This window comes from Chiloscyllium punctatum, chromosome 10, assembly GCF_047496795.1.
Source record: "Chiloscyllium punctatum isolate Juve2018m chromosome 10, sChiPun1.3, whole genome shotgun sequence".
In the NCBI taxonomy this organism is placed as follows: domain Eukaryota; kingdom Metazoa; phylum Chordata; class Chondrichthyes; order Orectolobiformes; family Hemiscylliidae; genus Chiloscyllium; species Chiloscyllium punctatum.
In genome coordinates, this window is record NC_092748.1 from 76,019,201 (window position 1) to 76,036,580 (window position 17,380).

Consider the following 17,380-nt stretch of genomic DNA (forward strand, 5'->3'; position numbering starts at 1 on the left):
GTATTTATACTGCATAAGAGGAGAGTGTAGGTTAGCAAGTGGATTCTCATTGGGAGAGGCATTGTTATGTTGCTATGCTATGTTTGATCTGATGCTATTAGACTTCATGGAATCCAGAGTCAATGTTGAGGGCTCCCAGTTCAACTTATCTGCCTGCAAACCAGTGTGTCACTTCCACCAACAGGCATTAGCGAATCTAATGACCAGAAACTGAATTGGACTAGCCATATAAGTACTGTGGATACAAGAATTGGTCAGAGGATAAGAAATCTGCAGTGGGTAACTCAATTCAACTCCCCAGACCCAGGGTCTGTCCACCATCTACAAGGCACAAGTCAGGAGTGCCTGGATAATTGTAACTTAAACAAGACTCAAGAAGCTTGACACAATCCAGGACAAAATAGCCCACTTAATTGGCACCACATCCACAAATATTTCCTCACTTCACTGACTTTCAGTAGCAGCAGTGTGTACCATCTACAAGATGCACTGCAAAAATTCACCAAGGTGCCTTAGACAATCTTGCAAACTGATTACCTTTGTCATCTAGCTGGACAAGGGTAGTAGACACAAGGGAACACCACCATCTGCAAGTTCGCCTCCAATCCACTCACCACCTTGACTTGAAAATGACATTGCTATTCCTTTAGTGTTGCATGGGTTTCCTCCGGGTGCTCCGGTTTCCTCCCACAGGTCAGGTGGATTGGCCATGCTAAATTGTCCATAGTGTTAGATGCATTAGTCAGAGGGAAGTGGGTCTGGTGGGTTACTCTTCAGAGAGTCGGTGTAGACGTGTTGGGCCGAAGGGCCTGTTTCCACACTGTAGGGAATCTAATCATAAAATCTAAAAAACGTGTCCCTTCTTCAGAAGTAATAAAGCCATCCTTAACAAACTAATATCAATTCTGTTCCAATATTAGATACCATTTTCCAACATCACAGTGAATGAATTGAAAATTTATAAAATCGTAGGTCAGTTCTGTGAGTGTTATTTTCTAGATTTCCCTGATGCTCTTAAGCAAATGCAACTAATGGAAATATCAGAATTTGGAGAAGCAATCAGATATTTCAAGTCTTAAATGCATAGGGCTTGTATTTCTGGTACATTTTGCAAAACTCAATTTAAATATGTTAGCTAAATAATGTAAGTCATGGAGTCATACAATATGGAAGCAGATCCTTCAGTCCAACTCATCCATGCCAATCAGATTTCCTGAACTGAACAAGTCTCATTTGGCCAGCATTTGGCCTGTATCCCTCTAAACCTTTCCTATCCATTTACCTCTCTAAATGTCTTTAAAATGTTATCATTGTACTCGCCTTTAACATTTCATCTGGCAGATCGTTTCATATACACATCGCTCTCTTTGTCAAAAGGTTGGTCCTAGGTTCATTTTAAATCTTTTCCCTCCCACCTGAACTATGCACTCTAGCTTTGGACTCCCCTACTAGAGAGAAAAGACCTTGGCTAGTCACCTAAACTATGCCACTCATGATTTTATAAATCTCCATGAGGTCACCCCTCAGCCTTCTATGCTCCAGGGATAAAAGTCCCAGCCTATCCAGCCACTCACTATAACTCAAACCCTCCAGTCTTAGTAATGTAGAAACATGGAAACATAGAAGATAGGAATAGGAAGAGGCCATTCGGCCAATAGAGCCTGTTCTGCCATTCATCACATTCATGGCTCTTCATCCAACTCAGCAGCCTAATCCCACTTTCTCCCTATAACCTTTAATCTCATCTGCCCCACGTGTTTTATCTAACCACCTCTTGAATACATCCAATGTTTTGGCATCAACTTCTTGCTGTGGTAATGAATTCCACAGTCTCACCACTTTTTGGGTGAAGAAATGTCTCCTCATCTCTGTCCTAAATGGTCCGCCCCAAATCCTCAGACTATGACCCCTGGTTCTGGATGCACCCAAAATTGAGAACATCTGCCCTACATCTACCCTGTCGAGTCCTGTTAGAATTCAAGAAGTCTCCACGAGGTCTTCCCTCATTCGACTGAACTCCAGCAGAAACAGTCCTCATCTAGTCAATCTCTCCTCATACATCAGTCCCACCATCCCAGGAATCAGCCTGGTAAACCTTCGCTGCACTCCCTTGAGAGCAAGAGCATCCTTCCTCAGAAAAGGAGACCAAAACTGCATACAATATTCTAGGTGTGGCCTCACCAAGGCCCTGTATAATTGCAACAACATGTCCCTGCTCCTGTACTCAAAACCTCTTGCAATGAAGGCCAACACACCATTTGCCTTCTTTACCTCATGCTGCACCTGCATGCCTACCTTCAGTGACTGGTGCACAAGAACACCCAGGTCTCACTGCACACTCCCCTCTCCCAATTTACAGCCACTCGGGTCATAATCTGCCACCTTGTCATTCACTTTGGAAGCAAAAACTTCACACTTATCCAAATTACACTTCATCTGCCATTGATTTGCCCACTCACCCAACCTGTCCAGATCATGCTGAAAGATATCTGCATCCTTGTCACAAAGTTCTCCCTCCCACCCAACTTCATATCATCTGCAAACTTTGAGATGTTACATTTTGTTCCCTCATCCAAATCATTAATATACATTGTGAATTGCTGGGGTCCCAGCACCAAACCCTGTGGCACCCCAATAATTTGAAAAGGACCCATTAATTCCTCTTCTATGTTTCCTTTCTGCCAACCAGTTTTCTATCCATCTCAATACACTTCCTTAAAAATCTTTTTTGGCACCTTTTCCAATTTAATAACATCCTTCCCATAGCAGAGTGTTATGTACGAGACCAACCACCCCAAAATATATTAAGAAGATATCCTGAACCCCAACTTTTTTCTTATTTTTAAAGACAAGTGTAAGACATTATGCTCCAGATGCAATTTGATTGGTCATACTTCTAGGTTTGAAGCAAAATGTTTTTTCTTACACTATAGTTGAAATACAAACAAAATAAAAATGTTTAAAGATTAGCTTAACTAACTATATCAATATATTTAACAAGATGACATGTATGCTAATTACCGCTGATTAGCTGTTCCAAGATAGTAACATCCCATAAAAATACCTTTGACAGAGGCAAATTCTGTAAAATAGATTGTCTCACATGCAAAATTTCTCCAGACCAGAAGGAAGGAACAACAAGAGAAAATTCTGAGAGACAGAGTGAACTGAAGCATTTTGCTGTAGTGGGGAGAGATGTATAGCAGCTTCTAAACCCTAACAACTGCTGAAAGTTAAACAAATATCTTAGTTCTTTGGGAGCTTCAGGCTACTTCTGTTGTTCCAACTTTTTAAAAGTTATAAGGTTTCACAAACTGTTTATTGGATTGGAACAGAGTGCTCAACACCTCTGTTTCAATGCCTCTTCACAAAAAAAAAGGACAATATACACATTTTAAAGCCATTGTGTCGACAAACCTCCCCTCTTAAAGAAAATGAATAGTCAATATACAAAGATGGCATCTTTTTAAAAAAGTTTTATGCTATTAGTGCATGATAATACATATACATTACATTGTCTATAAGCATGCAAGCATTCACTACTACAGTCCATTTCAGTTGGTTTTTCTCATTATTGAATGCTTTCATTTTCCTTCATTAAAGTTGAGACAATGCATTGGCAAGTATGTTTTCGCATCCTGCCATATGTATACTTTTCCAATTGAATGGCTGCAATAATAAGATCCATATAAACAAACAGTCTGGTATCTTTTATCCTTATTTGTTCCAAAAGTTTTAAGGGATTATTATCAATGTATACAATTGTCTTAGATACATCATTGGCAACATAAGTGTTGCAATGTCAACACCAAACTCAAGCTCTCCTTCTGAATTGTGGAATATTTCTGTTAATGAATATTCTGCTTTTTGGAAAAGTACCCAATAGCTCTTTCTTTCTCCTCATTGTCTTGCAAATTTATAGCACCAACACTCACATCATTCACATTCATAGCCACTTTGAATGACATTGCAGAGTGTTATGGACTAGGCCAGACCCCCTCAAAACATTTCAAGAAAGTAGCCCAGACTCTAACTTTGCCAGTTTAAGCAGGTGTAGAGTGGATATTCCAGGAGCGATGCAGTTGGCCCAACCCCTTAGTTTTAAAATAAGATTACTGAATGAAACACAAACGAGAACAGAATATAGAATATAGAATAACTTAACCTACCTGAAAACCCAACAGATTATCCCAACTTAATGCTGCTGTTCCAATTACTTGCAACAATCCCCATGAACACCTCTTGGCAAAAAAGGAAAAATCAAACATAGGGTCTTACAGGAGAGAAAGAGATGGCAGACAGATTCAGTATAGAACACCTTCTTCAATGTAGCTGTTTCTTTTACTGATGGCCTCAAAGCTGACTGACTGCTCTGAACAGCCAAAATGCTAAAAGAAAACAGAAAAAGGCTGAGCTGGGAGAACTGGCCACTCCCGTTTCATTGTTCATGTTTTTTTTTTAACTTGAAAGCCCTTTATCTGAGGCAGTATCTGTTATCTATAATTAAATTGGCCCTAAAACCCATCCAAGCCAGACCTTTCAGCAAGTCTACATCATGCAACACTTGTGAAAAAAAACAAGGACAACATACAACCTTGTTAAAGGAGCAGATTCATAACAGTAGTTAGTGTGGCTAACACTGAAACAGTGGTTAACACAGCTTTCAGATTGTCAAATGCCTTCTGGTGCTCTTCCATCCACTGAAAGTTTCTGCTCTTCATCAACAGGTCAGTCAGTGGAGTAATGAAGCTGCTGAAATTAGTAGGAATTTCCAATAGAAACCATTCAATTTCAGGAATATCTCTTCATTGATGTTATGGGAAACTCCCCAATAACCTTTGTTTTCACATCCCATATAGCCATTTATCCGTGTCCAATAACATGATCCAGGAATGTGACTTGATCTTTTGCGAACTCACTCTTAGCCAAGTTTATCACCAAGCCTGCCTACCAAAGTTGAATGAACAATTCCGATAGATGCTTCAAATGTTCCTTCCATGTGTGACTAAAAATCACCAGATTGACTATGTGTACCACAATTGGGTAATAGCAAAATGACTTGATTAGTTAGTTTTTGAAATGTAACTGATATATTCTTTACATCAAACGGCGTGACTTCAAACTGGTACAGTCCATTTGGTGTCACACAAGCTGAATGTGCCTTCGCTCTTTTGGATAAAGCTGACTGCCAGTGTCATCTGAGTAAATCCAACATGGAAATGTAAGCTCTGAGGAAGGGTCACTGGACCCGAAGCGTTAACTTTGATTTCTCTTCACAGATGCCGTCAGACCTTCTGAGCTTTTCCAGCAATCTCTGTTTTTGTTAGAAATATAAATTGCTTCTCCTAACTTCTCAATACAGTCTTACAAACATAGAATAGGATATGTATCATATTTTGTAACTGCATTGGCTTTGTGATAGTCCACACAAAATCTCAGGGTACCATCTAATTTTGGCAACATGATTTTGGGTATGCTCCATTCACTGGAACTCACTTTGATTATGTCATCCTATGAGCATGCTTTCAATCCTTTTTGAACCTGTGCCTACTTTAGAGCGTTAAGATTATAAAGATGTTGCTGAATTGGAACAGCAGTCCCTATATCTACATCATATATAATTAGATTAGTACATACTCAGCTTATTCCCACATATCTCCCCATGTGACTGTAATAACTCAGGTCATTTTGACTTTCCTCTGGAGGATAACTCAATAATTTATCTCAATTTTTGAGAACAACTTCATTGTCCAATTCAATTTGAGGAACATCCAATTTCAAATCATCTGAACATGGTTCTTCACTCTGTGTTGTAACCAGTAACACATTCTCCTTTTGCTTTCCTTTCTGCTTTCCTTTCTATCAAAATACCTTATGAGCATATTCACATGACACACTTTGTGAGGTTTCTTCCCATCTGGCATTCTGATGAAATATTCACCTCACTCAATTTCCTTTTGATTTGATAAAGCCCACTAAACTTTGCTTTTAAAGGTTCACCAACATCTGGGACTAATGGAAATACTTTACCTCCACCACCAAAATTGCAAATTTTTGATTTCTTTTATGTTTCCTGTTTCATCATACACTGTGCCAACTCACCCGCTCGAGTTAACCTCCCCCTAAAATTTGACACAAAGTCCAAACGTGTAGTCTCTGAACTCTGACTCACCAATTTCTCCTCAATTCATTTCAGTGGTCCTCTCACGTCATGCCCAAAAACTAATCCAAATGGACTGGATTTAATTGATGTATCCCTAAATACAAAAACTACAAATGGAATTCTTTTATCCCAGTTCTCTGGATAGTCTTGACTGAAAGCCTTCAACATGGTCTTTAAACTTTGATGCCACCATTTTAATGCTTCCTGTGATTCTGGATGGTACACAGTGGATTTGAATTGTTTTATTCCCAAGCTATTCTTAACATTCCTGAATAATTTTGATGTAAGATTTGACCCCTGATCTGATTGTATTTCTGTGTGTAGTCCATAGTTAGTAAATAAATTGCATAACCCTTCTGCAATCTTTTTAGTGGTAATATTGCTTTAATAATGGAATAGCTTTTGATAATCTAGTAGACACATCCATTATGGTCAACAAATGCTGATTCCTACTTAGTGTTTTACGTATGGATCCTATGCAAGCAATCAAGGCTCTTGTGAAAGGTTTCTTAAATACAGGAAGGGATATTAAGGATGCTGGTTCTCTCACTGTCTGAGGTTTTCCTGACACATATGACATGTCCAGCAAAAGTCAATCACTTCTTTATGCAGTCCAGGCCAAAAAAAAAGTGTTTGTATTTTGGCTTGAGTTTTGATTACTCCCAAATAATCTCCTACTTGAAATTCATGTGCTACCTGCAAAGCATCCTTTCTAAAATCCACTGAGTAAACAACTTGATGAATTCTGCTCATTTTTCACCTGCCTGAATATGTAATGGTCTCCATTTCCTCATTGAGACTTCATTTTTAAGATATTAACATTCTGGAATATACTCAGATTATTCTTCTGTGTATGCTTTTTGATACAACAGCTTTAGTTTTTCAGCTTTCTGATGTTCGCTTCTCTGAACTAAAAATATCCACTTTGTCCTTCAATTGATTTTTTTTTGTCAAACATTTGATCAAACATTGTTTCTGACAATTGAACTTCAACTTGTTTATCTTTACTCCTTGATTTGTCCTTGTGTTTCAACTTGTGGCTTTGTGACCTTGTTACCACATAGCCAGCAAAAGTTCACAGGTTATACTTCCCATGATACATCAGTTATCTGATTTTCCACTGGCTTTTCAACCACAGTAGCATCACTTCCACCTGAAATCTAGCTATATTGTTACCAGGTATAAACTGAGTTTCCAGAAATGAGAATTTCTCTTTTACTCCTATGTCTACCTCACCACTTTTCCAATCTCACTTTATATAATGGAATATTGCTCTTCTCACCATGAATTCCACATATTACTCCCTTTTCTGCCAGTACTCCTTCCAAATTACATATTTCCTCATCTTTCACCATCAAACATCGACTTGTTTCTGTATCTCTGAAAGTTTTAATTTCCTGACCTGCTCCTCCTGCAAACTTAAGTCAACCTTATCCATGCAAGTAAATTCTTTAAAGAGATTGGGCACTTTCTGCTCAACCAGGTTGTGCATTCTTTTGAATCTTTTTAGCATCCACTGCTTTCCTTTACTGCTTCAACACATCTGTCTTCCCAATCATACGGTCATAGAGATATACAGAACGGAAACAGTCCCTTCAGTCCAACTCATCGGTGCCAACCAGATATCCTAAATAAATCTAGACCCATTTACTTGCATTTACCCGTATCTGTCTAAACCCCTCCTATTCATATACTCATCCAGATACCTTATAAATGTTCTAATTGTACCAACCTCCACCACTTCTTTTGGCAACTCATTCCATACACGGACTACTCTCTGTGTAAAAAAAGTTGCCCCTTATGTCCCATTTAAATCTTTACCCTCTCCTCTTGAACTTATGCCCTCCAGTTTTGGACTACCCTACCTCAGGGAAAATACCTTGTCTATTTACCCTATCTATGAACCTCATGATTTTATAAATTTCTATAAGGCCATCCATCAGCCACTGATGTTCCAGGGAAAATAATCCCAGTCATAGAGGTACAGCATGGAAACAGACCCTTTGGTCCAACCTGTCCACGCCGACCAGATATCCCAACCCAATCTAGTCCCACCTGCCAGCACCCGGCCCATATCCCTACAAACCCTTCCTATTCATATACCCATTCAAATGCCTCTTAAATGTTGCAATTGTACCAGCCTCCACCACTTCCTCTGGTAGCTCATTCTATACATGCACCACCCTCTACGTGAAAAAGTTGCCCCTTAGGTCTCTTTTATATCTTTCCCCTCTCACCCTAAACCTATGCCCTCTAGTTCTGGACTCCCCGACCCCAGGGAAAATACTTTGTCTATTTATCCTATCCATGCCCCTCATAATTTTGTAAACCTCTATAAGGTCAGCCCTCAGCCTCCGATGCTCTAGGGAAAACAGCCCCAGCCTGTTCTGCCTCTCCCTATAACCCTGGCAACATCCTTACAAATCTTTTCTGAACCCTTTCAAGTTTCACAACATCTTTCCGATAGGAAGGAGACCAGAATTGCACGCAATATGCTAACAGTGGCCTAACCAATGTCCTGTACAGTCGCAACATGACCTCCCAACTCCTGTACTCAATACTCTGACCAATAAAGGAAAGCATACCAAACACCTTCTTCACTATCCTACCTACCTGCGACTCCACTTTCAAGGAGCTATGAACCTGCACTCCAAGGTCTCTTTGTTTAGCAACACTCCCAGGACCTTACCATTAAGTGTATATCTCCTGCTAAGATTTGCTTTCCCAAAATGCAGCACCTCACATTTATCTGAATTAAACTCCATCTGTCACTTTTCAGCCCATTGGCCCATCTGGTCCAGATCCTGTTGTAATCTGAGGTAACCCTCTTCGCTGAACACCACACCTCCAATTTTGGTGTCATCTGCAAACTTACTAACTGTACCTCTTATGCTCGCATCCAAATCATTTATGTAAATGACAAAAAGTAGAGGACCCAGCACTGATCCTTGTGGCACTCCACTGGTCACAGGCCTCCGGTCTGAAAAACAATCCTCCATCACCACCCTGTGTCTTCTACCTTTGAGCCAGTTCTGTATCCAAATGGCTAGTTCTCCCTGTTTTCCATGAGATCTAACCTTGCTATTCAGTCTCCCATGGGGAACCTTGTCGAACGCCTTACTGAAGTCCATATAGATCACATCTACTACTCTGCCCTCATCAATCTTCATTGTTACTTCTTCAAAAAACTCAATCAAGTTTGTAAGACATGATTTCCCATGCACAAAGCCATGTTGACTACCCCTAATCAGTCCTTGCCTTTCCAAATACATGAACATCCTGTCCCTCAGGATTCCCTTCAACAACTTGCCCACCACTGAGGTCAGGCTCACCAGTCTATAGTTCCCTGGCTTGTCTTTACTGCTCTTCTTAAACAGTGGCACCACGTTTTCCAACCTCCAGTCTTCTGGCACCTCATCTGTGACTATCGATGATACAAATATCTCAGCAAGAGGCCCAGCAAACACTTCTCTAGCTTCCCACAGAGTTCTCTGGTGCACCTGATCAGGTCCTGGAGATTTATCCACCTTTAACCATTTCAAGACATCCAGTACTCCCTCCTCTGTAATCTGGACATTTTGCAAGATGTCACCATCTATTTCCCTACAGTGGCACACTGGCTCAGTGGTTAGCACTGCTGCCTCACAGCATCAGGGTCCTAGGTTCGATTCTAGCCTTGGGCAACTGTCTGTGTAGAGTTTGCACATTCTGCCCGTGTCTGGGTGGGTTTCCTCCGGGTGCTCTGGTTTCCTCCCACAGTCCAAAGATGTGCAGGTCAGATGAATTGGCCATGCTAAATTGCCCGTAGTGTTAGGTGCATCAGTCAGAGGGAAATAGGTCTGGTGGTTTACTCTTTGGAGGGTCAGTATGGACTGGTAGGGCCAAAGGGCCTGTTTCCACACTGTAGGGAATCTAATCTAATCTAATCTTAAATTCCATCTGTCACTCCTCAACCTATTGGCCCATCTGATCAAGATCCCATTGTACCCTGAGGTAACCTTCTTCATTGTCCACTAACCTTCATTTTTGGTGTCATCTGCAAACTTGCTAACTATACTTCCTATGTTCACATCCAAATCATTTATATAAAAGGATGAAAAGCAGTGGACGTAACACCAATCCTTGTGGCACACCTCTGGTCACAGGCCTCCAGTCTGAAAAGCAACTCTCCACCATCACCCTCTGCCTTCTACCTTCAAGCCAGTTCTGTATCCAATTGGCTAGTTCTCCCCCATTCTGTGTGATCTAACCTTGCTAACCAGTCTATCACAAGGAACCTTGTCGAACACCTTACTAAGGTCCATATAGATCACATCTATCGCTCTGTTCTCATCAATCCTCTTTGTTACTTCTTCAAAAACCTCAATCAAGTTCATGAGACATGATTTCCTCTGCACAAAGCCATGCTGACTGTTCGTAATCAGTCCTTGCCTTTCCAAATGCATGTAAATCAAGCCCTCAGGATTCCCTCCAACAACTTGCCCACCACCGATGTCAGGCTCACCAGTCTATAGTTCCCTGGCTTTTTCTTACCATCTTTCTTTAATAGTTGCACTACATTAGCCACCCCTCAGTCTTCCAGCACCTCATCCACAACTATCGATGAAACAAGTATCTCAGCAGGGGGCGCAGCAATCACTTCCTCAGCTTCCCACAGAGTTCTATGGTACACCTGACTAGGTCCTGGGGATTTATCCACCTTTATGCATTTTAAGACTTTCAGCACCTCCACCTCTGTAATATGGGCATTTTCCAAGATGTGGCTATTTATTTCCCCACGTTCTCTATTTTTCATATCCTTCTCCACAGTAAATACTGATGCAAAATACTCATTTAGTATCTCCCCCATCTCCTAGTTCCACACATAGGTAGCCTTGCAGATCTTTATGGGGTTCTGTTCTCTCCCTAGTTACCCTTTTGTCCTTAATGTATTTCCAAACCACCAACACTGCCACTTCATGTGCCTACATTGTTACAGTGAAAACACCTGAATGTTTTTGTTTCTTCTCTTTCACCCTCACAGGTTTCCTTTTTACCCTATGGTAAACCATCTTTACCATCTTCAATTACATCTCCTTTTCCGTAACCACCTGAGACTTTCTCTTTTCCCCAATTTCTTTCGCTTGCAGATTGAAATTGATGTTGGAAGCCAAACTTTGATTTAGGAATCAATTCATCATCATTTGACATTTCCACTGCTAATCTTGCAGTCTTGACTCTGTGCTCTTCCACATCAACTCTCACGACTTCAAGAAGTGAATTTTTGATCTCCTCCAAAATAATTGTCACTCTAAGAGCGTCAAAATTTCATCTATTTTCAAAGTATTTGTCCACCTGTCAAAATTAGTTTGTTTGATCCTTTCAAACTCTATGTACATCTGGCCAGGTTCCCTCCTGAGATTCTTAAAACGTTGTCTGTAGTCTTCTGGTATTAGTTCAAATGAGCTTAAGTTGGCTTTTTTCACCTCATCATACTCCCCAGATACTTCCTCTGATGGTGAGGCAAATAGCTCACTAGCTCAACCTACCAACTTTATTAGGATCAGGCTAATTCATTTGGTTAGTAACTTTCTCAAATGAAACGGAAAAGTCTTTTACATCCTTTTCATTGAACTTGGTCAATGCTTGGACATATGTAAATAGATCCCCACCAGGCCTTTGGCTATGATGGGATTGCTCTCCATCACTGTCCTGATCACTACTCTGACCTTTCACTTCTACCTCCTACCTTTTAAGACAACTTTGAGTTTTTCAGTTCCAATCTCTGAAGTTCAAAACTTCCTTTCTTCCTTTCTTCTGCTGGGGCCGTCTTGTCCTTTCTTTTTCCTTTGCTGGAGCTGTTCTCTCTTTCTGGTTTTCTTCTGCTTTCAATCATAAACTGTTTTATTTCCTTTTCATGTTCAACCAGTTTCATTTGCAATGGAATGTTAGCCATTTCCAAAAATTCTGATTGCATTTCTGGCAATTGTAAATTTTGAGCTATTGCTGCCAAATACCTCTCCTTTTTGCACAGACAAAGCCCACCTCAACTCCAACTCCAGCTGGTCTACGGATATTAAAAGCTTTGCCTCGCTCACTTTCTGTAAAGCTCCCTTCCACCCCCAGGAAACTCTGAGTGACTGAAAGAGTCATTACTACTTAAGGCAAAACCAAAGACAACTCCCAGATAGAGAACACAAACTCTCACCACTCACTGTCTTTGAGTCGAATAACCCATAACCCAACTTGGAATTAGAGATCTGATTCCAATAATAGCTCCCAATTTGTTATGGATCAGACCAATAATCCCACCCACCCACCACATATATTAAGAAGATAGCCGAGACCCCAACTTTTTCTTATTTTTAAAGGCATGTAAAAGATATTTTTAGAGGATATAAGAAGATAAAACTAAAATCTGGAATAAGCAACATGACACATCTATTGTGCACTGATATTTAATACAATCAGGTCTAAACTTCTGCATTAACTTCACTTTCCTGCTTCACCCATCATATTCACTTTGGAAAGAAGTATAAAATAGGGTATTACCAAAATGGAGAATGACAGCAGAGGTGCAGAAATGTCCAGGTGTTCTAAAGCACAAGTTAAAAAATTGAATATGGATATACATCATATAATCAAGGTGATTAATTGGATGATTAGCGTTATTACAATAGGAATTGAACATAAAAGTAAAGATATTACATTCCAGTTGGAAAGGCATTTATGATACCACATCTTGAATATTGTGTGCAATTTTGGCCTTCTTATTTAAGGAAATGTGTAAGTATGTTGGAGATGATTCCAAGAGGGTACCTAGAGCTGTTAGCACTGCTGCCCAGGTTCGAATCCAGTCTTGGGTGACTGTCCGTGTGAAGTTAGCACATTCTTTCCATGTCTGCATGGGTTTCTGTCAGGTGCTGTAGCTTCCCCTCCCCCCCACACCCCCAAAGTCCAAAGATGTACAGTTTAAGTGGATTGTCATGGTAAATTGTCCATGGTGTCCAGGGATTATGAGGCTAGCTGGATTACCCATTGTAAATACAGGCTCACATTGATACGATGGGGGGTTGGGTTTTGGTTTGGGTGGGATACTCTTGAGGGCTAGTACAGACTTGATGAGCTGAACAGCTTCTTTCTGCACAATAGGAGTTCAATAACGAGTGGGTTTTAGCATGAGTGTAGAATGCACAGACTGAGAATGTTTTCACTGGATATTGGAAGAATGAAGGATGACTTGATTGAAACGTATTAGCTCCTGAATGGTCTGGACAAGGTGGATGTGGGTATGATGTTGACTCTCGAAGTCCAGAACTAGGGGTAATTTTAAAATTAGAGATACCCTTTAAGGACAGAGATCAGGATTTTTTTCTGAGGATTGTGCAAATTTAAAACTCTGCCTCAGAATGCAATGGAGGTGAGATAATTGAAAATTTTTAAGGTGTGGTAGGCAATTTATTTTTCTTAGATGAGGGAGGCCAAGGTTGTCAGGAGTAGATGCTCCCCCAAGATCGTGAATCTTATTTTGTCAAGTTTTATTTGGCAATGCTTCTCTGAAGCAATTTGTAACATTTCATTGCATTAAAGGAACAATGTGAATGCACAATATTGTTCTTGTTATTCAATGATTCTATGATTCTATGTTGTTGTTTATAGATATTTCCTTCCCTTTCCAAAATCTTTTGCACACACATCATTGTATGTTTGATATGTGGCACATAATATATATGTGTACATTGTGATTTATGTTGTAATGTGCTGAAAGTCATTTGCTTATAGTGCAAAAGTATTTCAGTGTTTATGTAGCCACTAGTCTTTAGTATCTGATACATAATGCATTACCACTCAGAATGAGCTAATTTAGCAAAGCATCAGGCAAGCATTTTTAATTCTAGATCTTATTAAATTCAAACATCACCATCTGTCATGGTGGAATTCAAACCCATACTTCCAGAACTAACTGGAGTCTCTGGAGAGACCCAGTTAATGTTACAAGGGCATCACTGGTTCAGCGAGCATTTGCTGCCCATCCCTAATTGCGCAGACGGCAGTTAATAGTCAATTACATTGCTGTAGGCCTGGAGTTGCATGGAGGCCAGACCAGATAAGGATGGCAGTTCCCCAGTTCCCGTCAGATGTGAATCAGATGGGTTTTATTTTACAGAATGGTTTCATGATCACATCATTAGACACTTAATTCCAGATTCTTTTTATTCACATTCTGCTGGGATAGGATTTGAACGCAGGTCCCTAGAACATTACCTGAGATTCTGGAGTAACAGTCCAGTGATAATACCACTAGGCCCTCCCCTCCCCTAAATTCCCGGGTGAGCGAATTTACCACTATGCCACTTTAAGTCTCCTCTTAATTACTCTAATTTTAGAATAAAACAGGATGCTTATGAGATAAAGTTAAGATTAATTCACACAAAACAATTCTTCATCTAAAAAATCTTAATATTGTTATGCAGCTATAATCTTGCTGAAATTATCATTTGATCAGTTAGGAACTATAATAAGGCAATACAATGTGATGTCAAGTGACCTAAGATGAGAGAATATATATATTTGACCAGGAATGAAAGTTTATCTTTAAGTGTTATTTTAAAAGCATTTCGTTTCTGAAGACTGCATGTTTGATTTTCGAGTATATACCATTCTTGTTGCATATTCTTACTACATTCAATATTCAGAGTTGAATAAACATAATTTGCCACTATGTAAACAAACAGAAATTGTTGTCTTGTTGCACAGGTTGGCACTGCCAGGTATATGGCACCTGAAGTCCTAGAATCTCGTGTAAACCTGGAAGATCTCGAGTCATTTAAACAGATGGATATATACTCAATGGCCCTGGTTCTATGGGAAATGGCTTCTCGATGTGAGGTCATTGGAGGTAAGATCAACATCAGATCATCAAATATTTAGTTTTTAAATGATACAGAGAAAATTCTATTGCTACCTAAACTAATAAAAACGTATAATTCTTAGAAAAATGTTCTGAAGTATAGAACAGGTTGAGGAAGTCCAAAACTAGAGGGCATAGGTTTAAAGTGAGAGGGGAATGATTTATAAGGATGTAAAGGGCAACTTTTCCCACAGAGGATGGCGCGTGTATGGAATGAATGTCCAGAGAAAGTGGTGGAGGCTGGTACAATTACAACATTTCAAAGGCATATGGATGGGTATATGAATAGGAATGGTTTAGAGAGATTTGGGCCAAATCCTGGCAAATGGGATTAGATTTATCTAGGATATCAGACCAACATGGATGAGTTAGACCAAAGGGTCTGTATCTGTACTGTATATCTCTATGACTCTATGACTATTTATTACTATGAATATTTGTTCTACTGGCTTTTTATTGTAAATTCTCCTGAGACAGCTATCGTATTGCCCCCTGTATCTCTTATCATTTCATGAGAAGAGGATCCCAGTTGTGTTACAGCGATATGTTTTCACGTATCTATCTCATTGTTATCCTTTCTGAACTTGCATTTATCTCAACTGTGACTTTTTTATTTGGTTAACATCTACAAATCTGCTCTGTTACAAATTACACTAAAGCAGCTCAAATCCTGTCACAATGGAGACCAAGCAAGATATATTTAATTTGCTTCACAATAAATGCAACAAGAAAGTAAGAGCCATACAGCTAGTTTTGTTGTCTTAGACGTTCCCACGCAACTGTAGGCAGCTGCTTTTCCATTGCAGACATATTCCCAGGAGAAGTAAATTCTGTTTCTGATCACTTATTTTAACTTACCTGATGAAACAAAGGTCAAATGTTCCATTTTTTAAAATCTTTCCTTGATTGGAAACAGGACTTTATTGAGCACTTACTGAGAACAAAGTGATGTGACTAAACCTCTCCAAATCACAAGGACTAAAATTGGTCTTAGTCATAGCACAATGTGGGTGATAACCAATCAGAATTTGGTCCTACACCTTGATTTTTATTTTCCCCAACTTTGACTTCCTTGCTTAACCAGTTAATTTTCATTACAGTCTGGGGTGATGATAATGTGGATGGATCTGTAAATATCCAGGAGGTCGGTTGACAATTTGGAACTTGAATTCAGCACTTGGCAAGGCAGAGGCCCGAATGTAATGGACTGGCATTTCTTTCTTCCTGTTACCCTCTAATTTTTCATCTTTCTTATTTCATTACGTCATCTTAGCCGTATGCTTTAGTCAAATTTAGGATTTTCCATTCCCTCATCAAGCTGTTCCTTTATACCATGTAATGGGTTTCCTATTGTATGCTATTTAACTTGTTAACATCCTGAGATTGAGGTTTTTATTTATTTTCCAAAAATCAATGGAAAATAAAATCAGGTGGGACATACATCTGCTACCACAAATTTCCACCTCAAATAAGTAAAAATGCTACTCCACTTCTTACAAACTGTTCTGATAAACACTGCAGTTCTCATTCCAGGAAAGACTGAAAGGAAATAACCCACAGAAAAAGTTGGATCGTAAAGAACAAGTAGTTTTGATTGATTAGATTTCTAATTAAATATTCCTATCCTACTGCAGCCAAATTTGAGACAGTTTTCAAACAATATTAATCAGTTCTTTCCTTAAGTAGTAAGTGATGATGCAGGTCATTGTGGTATACGCATGTTTTGTCAACACGCATCAGCTATTAACGCAATTGATGAGTTGTGAATGCTGTTTGGATAACACAAAATTTCTACTGAAAGAGTAAAGCAATTTTTTATTGCATTCTTCTACAGTGTAATTTTCAATTGTAGTTTTCCACAGCAGGATTTTCTACGGTGCAGGGTTGCAGAGGAACCCAACTGTTGCATTATATTAGAAAGGCCTGTGTAGTTAATGTTAATTTAAGTATTATTAACATGGAATCTTATTATGCAAATGCCAATGTTGCAACATGTGACTTGTCCTTTTATTTATTCCATATCCAGAAGTGTTATCACACACATTACCGAATGGTGTTCGCCACACCAAATTCCCGTGAATGTTTTGAATACTATTAACTGCTAGTTAGTTCCCTTTTTTTTATACTCAGAAGTGTTATCACACACAGCTGAGGGACCTTCCCACCACCAAAACCACCATGACTTTTTTTTGCTTTTTTTTTAAACTACTGTCCACTATGAGGAAAAACACCTGTATCGTCAATTCAATATTTACAAGCAAAGCCCATTATCGACAATGCAAACCATCAAAAGTGGAAGTGGATCAGGGACTAAATCAACATGGAAT

The 17,380-nt window shown here is 39.4% G+C and overlaps 1 protein-coding gene across 1 annotated transcript in view; it reads left to right on the plus strand.

Moving 5' to 3' along the window:
• tgfbr2l (transforming growth factor beta receptor-like) overlaps positions 1-17,380 on the plus strand; it is a 108,102-nt gene that overhangs the window by 73,448 nt on the left and 17,274 nt on the right. The window contains exon 5 of the mRNA XM_072579588.1: positions 14,900-15,041. Coding sequence (XP_072435689.1) covers positions 14,900-15,041 — 142 coding nt within the window. The remainder of the gene's footprint in view (positions 1-14,899; positions 15,042-17,380) is intronic.